The sequence below is a fragment of the Dendrobium catenatum genome, unplaced genomic scaffold (genome assembly GCF_001605985.2).
Source record: "Dendrobium catenatum unplaced genomic scaffold, ASM160598v2 fragScaff_scaffold_1297, whole genome shotgun sequence".
Classification (NCBI taxonomy): domain Eukaryota; kingdom Viridiplantae; phylum Streptophyta; class Magnoliopsida; order Asparagales; family Orchidaceae; genus Dendrobium; species Dendrobium catenatum.
Window position 1 is genome coordinate 735,746 of NW_021319759.1, and position 18,536 is coordinate 754,281.

General features: G+C 35.4%; 1 protein-coding gene across 1 annotated transcript; it reads left to right on the forward strand.

Annotated features, from left to right (window-relative positions):
- Positions 1 to 4,645: 4,645 nt before the first annotated feature.
- LOC110108901 (telomere repeat-binding protein 2-like) lies at positions 4,646 to 10,133 on the forward strand. Its single transcript, XM_020839756.2, has 10 exons — positions 4,646 to 4,931; positions 6,011 to 6,185; positions 6,270 to 7,002; positions 7,122 to 7,325; positions 7,412 to 7,474; positions 7,578 to 7,657; positions 7,827 to 8,047; positions 8,170 to 8,481; positions 8,752 to 8,815; positions 9,469 to 10,133. Exons 2-10 carry the CDS (start codon positions 6,105 to 6,107, stop codon positions 9,634 to 9,636), a joined length of 1,926 nt encoding a protein of 641 aa, XP_020695415.1. The 5' UTR covers positions 4,646 to 4,931; positions 6,011 to 6,104; the 3' UTR covers positions 9,637 to 10,133.
- Positions 10,134 to 18,536: the final 8,403 nt, after the last annotated feature.

The window sequence follows — 18,536 nt, forward strand, 5'->3', positions numbered from 1 at the left end:
TAAATTTTGGGCACAGTTGAAATTTCTTAAGAATTCGGCACCTGTTGGTACAAGTGTGGTTTTTGGGACCGTCATGTGTCCATTTTGCAAACTGATTTTACTAGAATTTTTTAAATAAAATTAGATAATTTGTGAATATTTTTCTATAATTTATTGAATTCCTAAAGAATTTCTATGAATTTTCTATTGAAAATTAATTATAATAATATTATTAATATTATTTAATAATAAAAATCTAAAATATCTAAAAGCATTAAAGGAATTATGGCTTAAGCAAAAATATACCTAAACCCTAAAAAATAAAAAAAATGCAATTAATGGATGGCTAGCTTTGCCTGCACTTGTGTATGTTGCAAGAATGAATTGAAGGGTCTGACTTTACTTGATTCGAGATCTTCATGGATTTAGAGTTAAGCAGAATCATGCCACCCTTAATGGATGTCTACACAACTCCAAACAACAAAGAAATGCATAGCATAGCTGGCCAACTCATCTAACACTAAATTAACAAATATTGACAGATATATAACAAAATTTCTATTTCAAATAATACAAATTTATAATAATATCAACATACTTGTTCAACATGATGGGACATGATTATCAATTTTAATTTAATTATAAATTTATATCCTTTCTTTCTCTTTAGATGGTAGAAGACAAACCAATTAATCTAATCTACTAATTACACTTTTCTTATTTCTTAGGTTTTAATCAGACTTTAATATATTAAATTTTTTTACTATTTATTAATTTATAAGTTGCAATATTTTATTTATATATACAAATTAGATTTTTTGGGGTACAATTTTATTATTGTTTTACTTTTCAGATCACAATCATAATTTCTGGTAGAAGACAAACCAATTAATCTAATCTACTAATTACACTTTTCTTATTTCTTAGGTTTTAATCAGACTTTTTTTGCTATTTATTAATTTATAAGTTGCAATATTTTATTTATATATACAAATTAGATTTTTTGGGGTACAATTTTATTATTGTTTTACTTTTCAGATCACAATCATAATTTCTATGAAGCCATTACGTTTTCGTTGTTTAAAAAAAAATTATACTAAAAAACTGTTTTCTACAACAATTTTAAAAAGTCATTTTTTTATGACAGCTTTATAAAATAATAACAAAACCGTCCTAAATCAAATCATAATTTACATAAATGTTAAAGATAGAAGGGGCAAAGGTGAATTTTTTTTTTCTTCAAAATTTAAATGAACTTTGTAGCCAAAATTTCATCAAATTGGTAGATCTCTTTTCAAGAAAAAAAAAAAAAGTCAAGATGCGTAAAAATATTGAGGAACAATAAAATAGTTAAGTTGACTTAAAAAGAATGATTAGTTTAGGTTCATTTAAAATTATAGAATTGATATCCGGTTTGTTTGGGGTGGTTTTAATTTTTCGTAAATGATTATGAAGTTATTGCGGGGAATTTAGGCTTCGTTTGGGACGGCTTTTTTATTGCTTTCTAAAATGGAGTTTTAGTACAAATTTTTTTGTTTTTATACTAAAACTCCGTTTTAGAAAGTAATAAAAAAACCGTCCCAAACGAAGCCTTATTCCTAATAAAGCTAAATTTTTCTAAAGTTATAACAATAGCTTTTTTGTAGCTATCACATAATAAAAATTGGGTTATGAAAAATAATATTTCATCATAAATTTTTTTATAAAACATCAAGAAAATAATAACAAATAACTGTGAGTCTGTGATAGCGATATGAAGAGTAAAATAATGAGAATGCTACTCCAAATTGACCTATATTTGATTTATTTTTCATTTTGGTTAATCATATCTCTCCTAACTATGATGTAATGAAATTTAATGGATTTTCTTTTAAAAAATTTAATCAAATTAAACCTCAAAAATATCGAAATACATTCTTGTATGCTAAAATAAATGTAAAATAGTGCTATTTTTATGTTATAATAACGCTGGGGAAGAGGGGAAACATGCAAAATTTATCTTGCTGAATTTTAATAGCCACCTTATTTTTTATTTTTTAATTATAAAACTCATTTTTTATAATATATCTAGTCAATTATAGAATAATAACAATTCCAACAGCAAATGACTTGAATTTGAGAACTAAGAGTCCGTTTGAGATGGTTTCAGCTTTTATAAAATTGATTGTAAAATTATTGTGAAAAAAACATCTTCACTATTTTGGTTGTAAAATATAATTTGATATCACAAAAAATTCTAAGAAAATAGTGAGAAAATAATAAAAATAATAATAACAAAATAAAATTATGATTATTGTCTAAAAAATAAAGCACCAAAAAATTTGTCTGAAATGGATCTTAAGGCTTTGTTTAGCATGACTTTCTTGCTACTTTCTAAAATAATTGATTAGCACAAATTTTTAATTCAAAAATTTTTTGTACTACAAAATCATTTTGGAAAGCAATAAAAAAGCTATACCCACCACTGCTTGTCTTGGTGGTGAAGAGCCGGCTGGGTAAAGCCCAGGTCCTTGATTCGAATCCCTTGGCAAGCAGTGAAAGCCTTAAGTGTTGGCCAGTGTAAATTGGTGTGGGTTGCATGCTAGGTCGACCGGGGTTTACACATGGCCTAAAGACAGTGCTTCCTCGTCACAAAATAAAAAAAATAAAAAAGCCCCAATGAAGTCTCGTTTGAGTTAGTTTTCTTACTGCTTTTTAAAGCAACTTTTAATGATAAAATTTTAATTTTTTAACTAAAAAGTTTTGTTGTAAGAAGTACTTAAAAAAGTAGTCTCAAACGGAGCCCAAAGACGACTTTTTTATTGATTCTTAAAGTAACTTTATAATAAAAAAATTTAATTTGTATTAGAAAGTTGTTATAAGAAGTTGTAAAAAAAATCGTCTCAAACTAAGCCTAAATTAAACAATGATTTTGAATAGAATCGATCAAATTACATCTTATTATCAAATGCGTGCACTCAAAATTTTCTTCTGTTATTAGAGGTCCACAATTTTTAGAGGAACTCAGTTGAGGGAGGGGACGCTCCCAGTCACGTGACTGGTCTGTTCATCCACACGATAACAGATTCCATATCGTGATCGATAATATGAACGGCCAAGATGAGCTGAACTGGGCCCGTGCTTCAGAATTTTTATAACCGTAAAGCCACACAAAAGCGAGAGAGAGAGACAGAGAGAAAGAGAGGAGAGAGGGAAACTGGCTATTTCTCCCTCTCTTCCACAGAAATTACAATATTTTTTCCGTTATATTAAAGTCTGTGGATAATTACTGGCCGAAAGTGATACGATGCCAACCATCTTCTTCCACGTGGCACACTTTCCAACATGGGACCCCCCTCCCCTCCCCAACCATTTGGAGAAAATTCGATAATAAAATTTCATCCTGTTTTTCTGACCGTCAATAATACCAATTAAGACACAAATATAAATATATTTTTGCAACAAAATGAATTTCCGGCTGCTAATAATTAAAAAAAATCCGATAAATAGGGCTGAAATGTGGCATCAAATGGATCCCTTTCCAGAAAATATTCTCGACTGAGATTCCACATTAATTATTTATTTAAATCCAATATTTCCTTCCCCTTTCTTTGCGCATTTAATGACCAATTAAGGTAATGGATATTCCATTTTATTTACTTTAATTGCCATTTAAGTTTATTATCTTAATGAAATGTGTCAGAGGTGAAATTAGAAAATCCTATTGGTTCTCAACATTATTATTTATTTTAATTGGATTTCGATTTATGATTTTTTTCGATTAAAAAAAATGATTTAAATTTGAGAATTAAAAAGGTTTTTAAAATTTAATCGATGGCATTGTTTGGAATAGCTTTCCAATTTTTTTAGTGCTAGAAAAAATAATTATTAAAAAATAATAAACATAGGAAAGTTTAAGCTGTCCCAAATAATTAAAATCTATGATTAGATGGCTACAACTTTTAAAAAAGTTGACTGAAAAATCGTTGTGAGGATTTACTGTAAATATTAGTTCTTAGTACAAAATATCTGATTCAAAATGAAAATTTTGAGCCAAAACATATCGAATGCATTGGTCTAATTCAATTATAATATTAGTTGATTTTAATTAAAATTTAATATCTTATTTTTAATTTTTTTAAAAGATATGATCGAATTAATGATTAAAAAAAGGCTTAAGAGTTCAGATTAATGCAATTCATGATATCATATTCAAGTTCTAATTTTAGCATAAAGACTTAAGTCGAATAAGACGTATTGATATAAATATAAAAATATAATTATAAATCATATTTTCACTTATTTATATATGATATTAAAATGAAAAAAATTCAAATATATTTCCATAATTCAATGCCCTAACTGATTTTTAAAATCAAAATGAAATGAGCCCAATCAGATAACGGATACTAATTAATAAGTCTTTTTGTCAGTTGCGTCAAGACCTGAATTTTTCAACGTTAATGGAGGTTATGAAAAAATGAACTATGAAGAACGTGAGCCGTGCGATTTGAGCGTAAGACACTTGGCGGGAATCGGAATGGGAGCGGATGGATAATGGACTAAATGGTCGAGGTAGTTTAAGCGACCGGTGGTAGGCCGTAGAGGAGGAGGGTTTTACCGGCTGGGCCGGTGTCTGGGTTGGAATTATAAGAGCCGGGGTTTTAGATTAAAAAGAAATGGTTTTTAGAGTTTCAGGGGTTTTGGCGATCTCTTGGCTGGTGAGAGAATTCTGCAAGAGATAGGGAGGGGAGGAGAAGAAGATTTAAAAAAAAAACAATAAATCAAAATGTTGAATTTTTGGGCTTTATAAGTGCGTGAAGGAAGGACTCAAGTTCGGATCGAGATTTAGGGATCGACTGTGGCTGTTTCCGATCTCTTTGATCACCTGCGTTGGCTTGTTTCTCCGGCGATCTATTTATTGTTCGTGATTGAAATTGTGTGAATTGGGCAGTTTTCCTCGAGAATCCGAGGTGAGCGCACGGAATTCTACTGTTCGGTTTCGCTCCGTTGATTTCTGAGTGGGTTTTAGCTTCGATTTCGGATATTTGATTCCGGCGATTGTCGTGGTTTCCGGTTTCTTTTTGTTTTGCGTCTCAGCCGGCTTCAAATGGGATTTTTTCTTTCTGGGAATTTTCATCTTGTTGTTGAGAGAATGAGATCCGGGTTTGGAATTAACTTTGGTGTCGGTTTCGGTAGCTATTGCGTTTCTTGCGCTGTGAAACTTAGGTTGCTTAAGCCTTACGGATCCTTCTCCTGGGATTTTGATTCGATCTATTTATTTCTCCGTTTATAGTTGTTTTGTTAATTTATTTGTTTTCTTGGAAGATTAGTACTGAAGTTCAGCTTAATTTGCAAGATTACTTCTAGTTTGGCCGTTTATTTTCCAGTTACTAGAATTAAAATGATCAGAGCTTCGATTTTCCAGATATTCAGAGGTTTATGACGAAGTATAGCTTACTTTGACAATGTTACTTCTATTTTTAGATTGCTTTCGCTGCATAATTGGATCACTTACCTTATGTCGGTTTTTTTTTCCTTCCATTATAGATAAATTATCATTTCTTTCAAATTCTGCATCAGGCTGTGTAGAATTCATTCAGATCACCCATTTCATCCATAGATCTTCTTTAATTATTTCGGAAATATTTCTTCGGAGTAATGTGAAATAGGATTACTTACTGTTATTTGAAATAGAAGACTTTGCGCTTTGGATGTAAAAGGATTGTGTCGCATCTCCTCTCTTCCTCTGATCAGATCTATTCAATTTTTATTAAAAATTCTGCGTCCTTCTCTTTCCTTTTCTGGAATTAGAGGTTTATATTGAATTCTTATGTTCGGGCCATGGGGTTTTACGTTTCTTTTTTGTTCATACTTAACTTGATTTATTTACTTTTAATTTCCATCAATAGTTTTCACTGATTATTAAAAGCGCTAAGTATCTTTGAAAGAATTAATTTTTGTATTTTTTTTCCTTTTTTTAAAATGCAAATTTCTGTCATTTTTGTTCCCCTTTTTTGTCTCTTTACTCATAAACCCCATGAATCAACAGGATTGTATGGCTTTGCCTTCGAAGGCCAGCAGATGGATTATGGTTTCTTCTTTAATTAGCTCCTGAATTTGTTCTTTAGCTAAATTCAAAAGAAATGGTTTTTCAAAAGAAGTTGGACGTTGGATTCATTGGATGCCAGATACCCACAATGCCACGGTTTCCGAGATCAGCGAGGGTAGATAAAAATGTCAAATTTGACTTCTTTTTCCTCTGCTTGTTTGTGGTAATATTTGACTAATTATTCATCGTTGATGTATAGGGAAAACGTTCGCCCCCAAAGAAGGTTGAGAACAACCAAATGCATCCATTTGACTTGCTTGCAACTGTAGCTGGAGAGCTGTTAGAAAAGAGAGAGAGCTCCTGTTCGTTATATGAGACAGCAGAAAGAACCAAAAATCATGTCAATACTATCAAGCAGAAACATCTTGACAATGGAAGTCCATCCAAAAGTGATGTCTTTGATCAGGGAAGCTGTGATGAAGGGAGCTTTGTTGCGAGATTTGTCTCTCATGAAGAAAGACGTGCTGCATCTGCCCTCGCACTTGTGAAATCTGATGTATCAGAGAAGGACGGTTTTGCTAGGAAGTCTGCACAATCTATAGGGACTCTAAAGTGCGAGTTGCAGAAGCTAAAAGCAACTGTCAGTTTGAAGAATGATCGTATAGGGATTCATAATTTGGAGGATCCAATGATTTTGGATAGCAAAGCTATAGCTTTAGTCAGTTCAGATAGCAGTGTTGAGCTTACACCTTCTGTAGATTATCATAGTGCTTACAGTAGCTCCTTTCAGTCAGTTAAAGATGGTGCGGAATTAGTTGTAGATAAAGATGATGACGAAAATTCTTCAGGGCGCACTCATAATTGCGCCTTATATTCCAAGGCATTTAAGCCACATTGTACAGTTGAACGTAGGGTAAGGAAAATGACTACTTCAAACTACTGGAAAGCTGATCGAGAAGCCATGATCAATGATGGAGAGAGATGGAATCGTGGTATGTGGATGACTCTGGAAAAATCCTTCATCTCAATACTGCTTGTTGCTGTGATTCCATGTTCTATTTCCTTCTTTTATCTTATTATTGTTGTTAATTGGTTTTCTTACTTGATGAAGAAATCAAGCCTGCTCTTCATTCTCGGAAGCTTTCTTATACTCGACAAAGGACACAAAGGTGCTCATTCAAGAGGAAGAAGTTGCTTGAGCGCTTCTCATCTTCAGCTTCTAATGGAGGCTTTTGCAGTCAAGATGTGCCTGATTCGCTAGTGAAATGTGATACCAAGTTTGATTCTAGTGATCCCCAAGCTCATTTAAATGACGGTGAGTTTGCATTTTCGTATCTACTGAGCCCTTGTGTGGGCTTTTTTGAATTCTTGAGTGAAGCTGACTTGCTTTTCCTTTTGCAGCACAAGGTAGGTCCTGCTCGACAACGGATCAAAGATTATCATATGAGTCAGCGGACCATCCTGGTATATTTTATAGGCTACCATGTGATAGGCCTTCCCTTTTTATTTACAATTTCGGCATTGAATATTTTTGAAGTTCTAATGTGTGCACTCGCGTTGTTGACAGTCAAATTGAGCATCAAATCTTTTAGGGTCCCGGAACTCTTTATTGAGATCCCTGCAAATGCCACTGTTGGCTCTCTTAAGGTATGATCTTTTTACACTGCTTTTTATTTTGTTCAACTGTGATTGCAGCAATAGATCGCAGAGGATTGATGTGATATTCTCATTTAGTTATTTTCTGCTATGTGAAATGAGCGATGCTTCCATTTTCATGCACTATATTGGGACTAATCATGCAAATTATATTTTGCAGAGGACCGTTATGGAAGCTGTGACTGCTGTACTTAGCGGTGGACTACGCGTCGGTGTACTTCTCCAAGGGAAGAAGATTCGAGATGACAACAAGACTCTAGTCCAAGCAGGAATTTCTAATACAGATAAGCTAGATAATTTGGGTTTTACACTGGAGCCGAATCCAAATAGAGCTCCTCCGCCTCACAAATCAAATTCTCGTGAACCAGAATCCCCCAATAAGTAATGATCAAACTCTTTTAGTTACTGTTGTGTTCTCTTCCATGCTAATTGATCTCTACTTACCTCAAAGTCAAATGGAGTTGCAGTCGCTTACAGTTCACACCTTTTATGGTGATTCGCAGGATTCTTAGTCATGCAGATCAAGCGACTCCTGATACCATTACCCAACCTCCGCCGCCCAATACCACAGCAAACTGTACAGACAGTGACCATGATTCCGTTCACTCGCACGCTAACCCTTCATCATCTGTGGATCAAATGTACGACAATTCTAAAGCACTGGTTCCGATTCTTGCCGTGAAATCTGACGCTCTCTCTGTCATTCCTCTTCGCAACTCAAGGCGGTCTGAGATGGTTCGTCGGATCCGACGGCCCTTCTCCGTTTCGGAGGTGGAAGCTCTTGTCCAGGCTGTGGAAAAGCTTGGGACTGGAAGGTCAGTATGAATCCCCACGCTTTATCTTTCCAAAAAGAGGATTTAGTAATTTTAGAGGATCAAAAGTTTGGCTTGATAACTATAAATCTCGTTCGATCCTTACAAATTTTTTGGCTATTTGTTTAGAGATTTAAGATTTGTGTGAGGGAAAAAAAAAATCTTAAATTTCTTAAAATCATCTTAATTATGATGTGATTTACCGATAGGGAGATTATTCTTCCCACAATAGCAAAAATCTTCGTTTTTGAAGCAGTGTTATCTTGCGCGCAGGTGGCGAGATGTCAAGCTCAGAGCCTTCGACAGCGTGAAGCATCGTACCTATGTGGACTTGAAGGTAATTGACCTAAACATATCTTCTCCATTTCCATTTATGCACGAACCTTCCATGTGTTTGTGTGGAGCCGTAGGCAAGCAGCTAATTACTTGGAAAGTTTTATTGGGTAGATCAACTGCTGAGTTCTGAAACTATACACGGTTCTACTTTGCTTTCTTCTTTGAATGGAACTCTCTTTATTTCCATTTTAACAAACCATTTTTGACCCACTTTATTCAGTGCACCTACACAACCAATATAGAATCAACTAAGACTTGGAAGGAAATACGACCCAAAAGAACGAGAAATTATTCTGTGCGGACGTCAAACACATCTTTACGTCCGGAGTCGAATCAGGTGCATCCATGTCAGCGGGACCGAGCGAAGGGGTGACGTGACGCATTTTGGTTGATTTCCTGACGATATTCGGCGTCCGTATAGAATAATTTTTCCAAAAGAACTATCTGAATCATTATTTGGATAGCATATTATACATTTATACCTACGTATTGGACGACATTTATCTCTGGGCTATGAATTGAACAACAAAGTTTTTCCTTTGATTAGCTGTATCTGTTTAGAAAAAAAAAACTCTAGAATTCAGTATGCAAACCTTTTTTTTTTGTATGAATTTTTTAAATTTTTTTCCCTTTTTAAAAGTTTCTTAATTGCAGGACAAGTGGAAGACATTGGTGCACACGGCTAGGATATCCCCTCAACAGAGAAGGGGTGAGCCTGTGCCACAGGATCTACTCGACCGTGTTCTCTCGGCCCATGCCTATTGGTGTCAGCAGCAGGCTAAGTCGACTCGACTGGCCGAGCCATACCTCCTCCCTGCATAAGCTTAATGCCGACCGGGCGGCATTTGCAGGTTAAACCATGTCTGAAACTCAAAAAGGAATAACGAAAGAGGTAAAAAGGAGTAACATTAGAAAGAAGTTTATGTAAATGATATAACCTTCATGATTCTTGTAGCCAGGTTTGACCCTCTTCTCTCAAGAGAAAGGTTTTACTGGTGGTTTGTACATGACACTGTTGTGCTGCTCCAGACTGGGATTAGAACGGTGGGGGGAAGTTTCTCTTATCTCTTGCTAACTGAGTTCCTTTCTACGCCATTCCATATTGGAGTTTCCTCTTTTATTAAAGGGATAGAAGTATTCGATAACTTGTCTGATTTTGATGATTTAATTCATTCTTTTCATCTGACTTCTTTTTGTTAGGCAAAGTGAAAAGAAATGATTTTACTTATTTGCTTTGGATGTATTGCTTTGGTTCATTTATTGTCAATCTCTAAACTATTGGAATCTTAATAATAAGAGATGAATTCTTTCATTCTTTGTAAGTTGTAACTTATTATTATATTTTCTGTTCTTCAGCTATATTTTAGTTGAATTAATTTGTATTTTTGTTTATCATTTTTGCTTGCTCCATTTATCACACTATCTTCCCTCTTATAAGGATAATGACCAAGCAATTCGTCTACTTTCGATTGCCTGACCTTCCATCATATTAGGAGAATGATCAAGCCAATTATCTATCATCCAATTAAGAAATCAATAAATTTGATGATATGGGGACTTGTGAAGGTGAGATGGATGCTATGAAAAGCCTCTCCAGAGAATTTACGATGCACCTAAATGGATTTTTGTAAAGAAGAATTGAGGACAAAAAGAGAGTTTAGAAAGTGCTCCAAGGAACTGGTCATAAGTTGAGGTGTTTGAGAGGTGAGCAACTTCGGACTCTAGAAGATCATCATGTGCCATGTAATAATGTTGACAATCTAGTAGACGTCTTAGATTTTATAATTACCTTGAAGAATTCTTAACATACATCCTAAATGAACTTCTAGAACTTGTGTGTGTGTGTGTGTGAGAGAGAGAGAGAGAGAAGGAATATATTTGAGGATGAGCTTCTTCCTTCTTCATGTTGATTGAATGCACAATTTATTGATATATGTAAGAATCTTGATTACATCTTGCTCAAGCTATGGGCTCTACATCATAGTTATGATACATGAGAGCAAAGTTCAAAGAGAACCCTTAGCACTTACCACTAGATATTGATGCAACATGTCTATATGAAGATGATATAGCTATTCTTATTTAAGCCACACCCCTTGGTAAGTGATGATTACAATGATGGTGCTGAGCAAGCAAAATTTGAGACTAGATCAAAGGCAAAGAAAGGTCGTGCAAGAGAAATATTTGGTCGTCAAGCCACCAAGGCAAGCTTCTTGGAATAACTAGGAAAATGTTGAACTTGAATAATCAATAATAGACACATGGGCTAACTCATTAAAAAGAACAAGCGTCTATAATAAATAGGAGACAATTGAACACGTTGTGAAGTCTTACGGAGTATGCAAGCCACGTAGTATATTAAGAAGAGAGTTCTTAAATGACATCTTACTAATAAAATATATACCAAACAAAAAAACCTTACAAATTCTCCTCTGGTCAATACTTTTTTTTTTTTCTGCTCATTCCATTCCATTTTATTTATAGTTCATAATCAATCCTTAATTATTTTCTTTCAAACAAATCTACAATGATGATTTCAAATGTCAAATTCAGACATTTGAAATCATGAATCTTTTCTCACATAAATTAGTAGCTGAGATCTCCAGCCTTTTAAAACTAATATCATTCTTGAGAGCTGATTTTGTTTATTTTATATGTTTTTAAAAATAATATATTTTTTTGACTCTTATATTATGCATGCTCATTCATGTGTTCAACACATTTTATTGAAACCTCATACTTTAATGTTTAAATTACATAAAAAAAGATGCAAAATTCTTTATTTTATTTTAAATAATTACTATTAATTCTATTTTTGTATATTATTTAAAAAGTTGCACGTTATAAAAATTATATATATTAAATAATATACATTTCTAAAAAAATTATTACATGCACATAAATCCCCCAAAAAAATAAAAATAATAAAAACAATAAGAAAAGAAAATTTAATACTTCTAGTAAATTTAGTTTTGAAATCCAAAATTTTAATATATTTTAACAAATTTTATATTAATATTTTTAAAATAAATAAATTCACAAACTAACAAATCAAGCCAAAATTAACTCAAGCACAATATCATATAAAATAGCCAAATTTCCCTTTGGCTGAACCAAGATATTTTTGGCAGTGAAGGTATTTTCATCTCCTCTCTTGGTGACTGATAAACGACATCGACTTTTGACTCTCGACATCCTAATACTAATTATATTAAGCACAAATTCTTGTTAAACGACTTCAAATTATTTTTAAGATTATACTTATTTAATTTGTATACACTATTTTTAAAATATAAAAACGATTATACCATGTCCAACTAGTGTCCGTGTCCTATATTTTCAATAATTGACGCGTCTCGTGTCCGTGTCATGTCGTATCCGTGTTGCCGTGTCCGTGTTTGTGCATCATAGATTTGAAGTAATTGATTGAGAAGAATTAATCGGAAGGATCGAAAGGAGAAAGAGGGGGGAGAGAGGGCCGACGGCTAGCTTGAGTGGGGGGAGTTAATTTGGGGACTCAAGATACTTGTCAAACATAGAATATTAATTAAGGAAGGAGGAATTATGACAAATCTTTTAAATACAAATTGGCATGATTGAGGGACATTTCTAACATAATTCATCTTATTTTAAGAAAGAAATTCAAATTCAAATGAATTAAAATATGAATTTAAGACTTTCCTAATTTAAGATGTGTCAAATATGGAAATTATTGATTACTTCATTTGAAACTTTGGAGGCAATGGGAAAGAGGGGGATGGCTGGTGGCTAGGAGGGGGAAGGGACCAATGGTTAGGGTGTGGATGACGACAATTTGGAGAAAGAGGGGAGAGAGAGGGCCAACGGCTAGCTTGAGTGGGGGGAGTTAATTTGGGGAGTCAAGAGACTTGTCAAACATAGAATATCAATTAAGGAAGGAGAAATCATGACAAATCTTTTAAATACAAGTTGGCATGATTGGGGGACTTTTCTAACATAATTCATCTTCTTTTAAGAAAGAAATTCAAATTCAAATGAATTAAAATATGAATTTAAGACTTTCCTAATTTAAGATGTGTCAAATATGGAAATTATTGATTACTTGATTTGAAATTTTAGAGGCAATGAGAAAGAGGGGGATGGCCGGTGGCTAGGAGGGGGAAGGGACCAATGGTTAGGGTGTGGACAACGGCAGTTTGAGGTGGGAGTAGGCCAAGGGAGAGGTTGTTGAATGGTCGGCGGCTAGGGGAAAAAAGCAAGATGAACTTGAGCTGGAGATAAACCACGAGCCCGGATATTTCCTACGACTAATGGGTGGTGCTTTGCCATCACCAATGGACTTCAAACTCTCACAACTCTCCAAGAAACAAAGTGCAAATTTTTTTTATCATCATAGTCATCCGCTCCAAAGAGGGAGAGGGGTTTATAAATAGTCAAAATACAATAACATATCCAATGACAAAAGTGCCCCTAGGGTCACATAAGCCTACTCCCTCAAGTTAGGGTAAAAATATAAAAGATACATAATAAAATCAAATACAAATAGATGCTCAAAAATAAAGTGGCCTAATCATAGTAGTCAATCTCCAGCTCCTATAATAGACTTTCCACGACCGGATGTTCTCATAAATTAGGTTTTCAAATCAATAGTTGCATAAGCACGTAAAGGTCAGTTGACTAATTAAAAAACCACGTACATCTTGGTTTTAATGTGGGTGGGAGGGGGGAGGGTGGGCTTTCTGAGTAATGCCTTCTTTTCACCATTTGTACTCTTTGTTCTCTAAGTAGCAAGGTTTATCATAAATAATTTTAATTTTTTTTAATACAAGCATAAAATATTTAAATTATTTTCCCAACCATCTATTCTGGCTTAGAATTCCAAACGCCTGAGCCAAGTCATGACAAAAACATTACATGATTGCTATAATTTGAAAAGGGATTTTAATTAAGCAGCATCCAACATTTAAAGTTAATCCACTAGAAATTTTCTTGCTTGGTAGTAGGTAAAACCTTCCGTGCTACTTAACAATGTCATCATCCTCCCTAATCCAAAACCAGAAATTCACTCACATTTTTGAAAATTTTAATGATGCAACTATAATCTTGAGTTAGTTTGAAGATGAATAGTTAATTATAATCTGTATTAAGATGTTGGGAAACAAGTACATGAATTGAGAAAATCTGGGCTGAAATTGGGAATTTCAATAATCTTCAAGTAGATTTTTGAGATAAATCTCTTGGCAAACCCTAAGGAAACTTGAAAATAGATGAAAAGTAGAAAAAAACAAATAAGATACGATGGATATTCAATTAAAGAGGATACAACAAAACATTACATGATTGCTATAATTTGAAAAGGAATTTTAATTAAGCAGCATCCAACATTTAAAGTTAATCCACTAGAAATTTTCTTGCTTGGTAGTAGGCAAAACCTTCCGTGCTACTTAGCAGTGCCATCGTCCTCCCTAGTCCGAAATCCAAAATTCACTCACATTTTTGAAAATTTTAATGATGCAATTATAATCCTGAGTTAGTTTGAAAATGAATAATTTATTATAATCTGTATTAAGATGTTGGGAAACAAGTAAAGGAATTGAGAAAATCTGAGCTGAAATTAGGAATTTCAACAATCTTCAAGTCGATTTTTAAGATAAATGTGGGCTCCGAAAATTCGGCCCCGGCCTCCCCGCCGTGCACTGATTGATGGTGCTTTTATTTGAGTGAGGGAGTTTTAACGAACTAAGTTCTGGGGTAAATTTTATAAGGCAGATGGGTTTGTAGATGAGACACTACCCAGAGATTTCGCCCTCATTTTGCAAGGGCTTTATGATCTGAGTTTTGTTTCCTATAGGCACAAGCCCCTATAGTTAATTACCCCTCCCGATCACGAGAGAGAATTTTCGATTAAGACTAGTCATCAATCAGATACATATAAAATACGTGTTATCTGGCATATAGTAGCAGCACTGGTATTGAGATTTGAAATGTTTGAAAGAATTTGGAAATTTGATATTTAAAATAGAAATTGCACCATCTTTTATTTAAAGCGGATGGTGGGGGAATGGATGATGGGCCCGATCAAGATCCCATGGTTCCGTCGTCCCGGGCCATCGTGGTCCCTGGTCTATTTAGTCAGAGGAGGTAGTCGACCCAACCTGACAGAAGGATCCTTGTCGGCAGCCATGGGGACCTTGTAGACCTGAGTTGGATGCTTGTCTAAGGGGATAAATTTGAATCCACCTTATCTTGCATAGAGCTTTGTGCCCTATCAATCATATCCTAGTGATTCATATCTCAAGGATTTGATGCCAGTAAGGAACGTATTGGCGCTGGCCATAACCAGTATATGTGGTGCCATTTGGCGGCAAAACCACTCGGTTCAGAGGGGCCCGGGTCGTAACCATTTATCCTGCAGTGCCATTTGGCAGCGAAACCGCCGGTTAGAGGACACGTACCATGTCCTTACTGTCAGGAGATTATTTTGAGAATGGATCCTAGTGATATTTTCGACTAGACGTTTGACTATTTGTGAGCTGAAGCAAATTTTGATTTGTCCACATCGGCAAACTGTTGCGGAGGGTGTGGATTAATTTTGCTTTAAGTGTTGATGGATTTATTTCAATTTTAAATATTTTTAAGATTTGTTGAATTTTGGCATTGTGGGTGGAGTTTGGAAGACATTTGAATATTTGGGAGTCATTTGGAAATGTTTGTGAACCCCTCCGGTTGAGATAAGCAATCAACACGGCCATCATCGAGGTGTTTGGGGTCATTTCCATTTGTTGATTGAACCTTGTCAACTCAGATAAACTATTGACTGAGGATCGGGTTTCATAGGCTTCATGTCTTTGTTTATGAATTTTCTTTGTTGAAAGCCTTGAAGGCCGAATATGAATGTACAAAATAAATATTCCGGTCAATTTCATGACCGCATATTTATTTGATGGTCTGAACCCTGTCCACTCCTATTTATCTACTTAGGAGGATCGGGTTTTGTAGGCTTCATGCCTTTGTTTATGAATTTTCTTTGTTGAAAGCCTTGAAGGCCGAATATGAATGTACAAAATAAATATTCCGGTCAACTTCATGACCGCATATTTATTTGATGGTCTGAACCCTGTCCACTCCTATTTATCTACTTAGGAGGATCGGGTTACGTAGGCTTCATGCCTTTTGTTTAGTGAATTCTTTTGATTGTAGGCCTTGAAGGCCTAATATGAATGTATTAAAACAAATACATCGATTCCCATAACCATGTGTTTGTTTGAAGGTTCGAACCCTGTAGATTTCTATTGATCCGTATAGAAGGATCAGGTTCGAACTAGAATTCACTTATCGACCCACGCAGCATCCCTAGACATCACGTGTGTACCAATAATACGCTCGCCAGGGGCCACACGGGTGATTTTTATATTGATTTAGATGTACCCCATTGTGTACCTATGTGTATACAAACTATAGTGCAGGGGTACTTTGAAGTATTTGTAGTTGTGTTGATAACTATCGTTTGGATGCACATAACTTTTCATTTGAGAGCTTATATACGCCTTCTGTCCGCTAATACGAGTGTTGCGGATTTGGTGGCGTTGTCATTTGGATTTCATGAGGCATTTTCTCAACTTGATATTGACTCCCCTTTCTCAATCACCGGGGACGGGACTTTCTGGAATTTGGAGTCAATGACCGTTGATTTGAAAAGAACTCTTTTTAGGCTCTTCGATGTAGTGGACTTGTTATTTCCGGTGTTTGTGGGCACCAGAACTATTTTCTTCTCAAGTATAGAACTAAGAAAAGACTTTGGAACACCAGGAAGTTTGGTTCTAATTTATTCAAACATTTTCTCTCTTCTGCTAGGGGGTGTGCTTTTTCGTACATCGGGTTATCTTTGTACCTGGTATACTGACAACACTTTGATCACCACTGTCGTAGGTGATGCTTGTACTTGTGCCCATAGTGATTCGTTGTACCTACGACATATCCACTGTTATTATCCACAAGTGTTCATTTGCAGGGCATCGTTGTATCCATTATGACCTCCTGAAGGTATTTGTAGAAGATCCATTGACATCAGTACCATATTCACCTTTCACCAATCTCAGGTGGTTTTGCTAATTGTACTTGTTTACAAGGGACGATCCTCTTTCATACACCAGGCTACCCTTGTACCCGACATACTTGAAGATCTTGATCACCACTGTCGTAGGTGATATCCGTACTTGTGTCAACAGTGATTCATTGTACTTTCAATACACTGTTGTTATCCACAAGTATCCATTTGCAGGGGACCGCTGTATTCACTACGACCTCCTGGAAGTGTTTGTAGAAGGGTCATTTACATCAGTATCATATCCACCTTTTACCAATCTAAGGTGGTTTGTTGATTGTACTTGCTTGTAGAGGCGGATCTTCGATTGTTGGTCTCCAGTATTGTCATCTCAATCAACATGCATTTGTAGGGATTATCGTAGGAATTCATGCATCGAGGTCTTGTAGTTTGAGTTTCCCGTGTATGATCCAAATTTTGATCTTTGCATGTGTTTGAGTCCAAGTTAAGCTTCATTTAGAATCGAGTTCATCGAGTCTACAACTCCCACGTAATGTTGTATAGTACGAGTTCAAGTTCTTCATGTCGAGTTTGGACCTAGCATGAGCTTAACATACAAGTTCACTTGCAAGTTGACTGGCTTTGACAGTAAGATTTTCATCATTTGATTCAAGTTTAAGACTTCTATAAGTCTGTTTGTTGCTTTATTTTGTTTAAGTGTAAATGCTTGTTCAAGCCCAGTCCCAGTCCAAATCAAAGTCTTTGTTTGATGTACTGGTCTTGTTCAAGTCCCCTACAGTCCTTTGAGTTCACTCAGATTTGAGTCAAATGCTTACAAGCTCAAGTACACAGGTTCAAATGCTTGTCCAGAGTCTTCTGAAGTTTTTACAAGTTCAATTACATCTGAAAGTTCTCCACCACGAGTTCCCTGTTTGTTTGCTTGTATGATCTCCACCTTCAACCCCTTCATGAAATTCCCCTCCAAAACTGTGTCGGAGAGTCGCTCCACCCTGCTGGCCAGGTGCTCGAATCGTTCCCAGTAGTATGCTACTGATCCCTCCTGTGTCAGAGCAAAGAACTGCTCATAGAAATCTCCTCCCCGATCGGTTTGGACACAGGTTCAAATGCTTGTCCAGAGTCTTCTGAAGTCTTTACAAGTTCAATTACATCTGAAAGTTCTCCACCACGAGTTCCCTGTTTGTTTGCTTGTATTTGTTTGAATGCATTGATTTGTTATTTAGCATTTGAACTTTGATCTTGATTATACATTTTAGGATTTGGTTTCTAATATCTTGTAGTTCAGCTCAAATCCAAGTCCCCTGTTGTTCATATAAGTCCTCTGCACATTTAGTTCAAGTTCTGTGCATTTCTATTCAAGTACTGGTCATCTATATTGTTGCCCAAGAAGGTCTTCTTATTGCTCAAGCTTTAGTACTTCAGTGAAAATTTCGGCAGCACCCCGACATATCCTCCGTTTGGGGGAAAATAGGGGAGCTGGGCCTTCCCACCGCGCTACTCGAGCGTGTATGGTAGGTGTCCTTAGACACCGCGGCCGTATAAATTTTCATCCCACCACGTTACAAGAGCGTGTATGGGGCCTTCAGCAGTACCCGTACAGCAGAACACCAGTAGTTCTCCTCACCACGCTACAAGAGCATGTATAGGGCTCACCCACCTCGTCGTATGCATCGCACCAGGC

What these genes read in the sequence shown, in the direction of transcription:
- LOC110108901 (XM_020839756.2), top strand. Translation starts at nt 6,105, where the DNA reads ATGGTTTTTCAAAAGAAGTTGGACGTTGGATTCATTGGATGCCAGATA. An exon ending in TGGAGAGAGATGGAATCGTG is followed by an intron (nt 7,003 to 7,121) that starts GTATGTGGATGA and finishes TACTTGATGAAG; the next exon opens with AAATCAAGCCTGCTCTTCAT. An exon ending in GTACCTATGTGGACTTGAAG is followed by an intron (nt 8,816 to 9,468) that starts GTAATTGACCTA and finishes TCTTAATTGCAG; the next exon opens with GACAAGTGGAAGACATTGGT.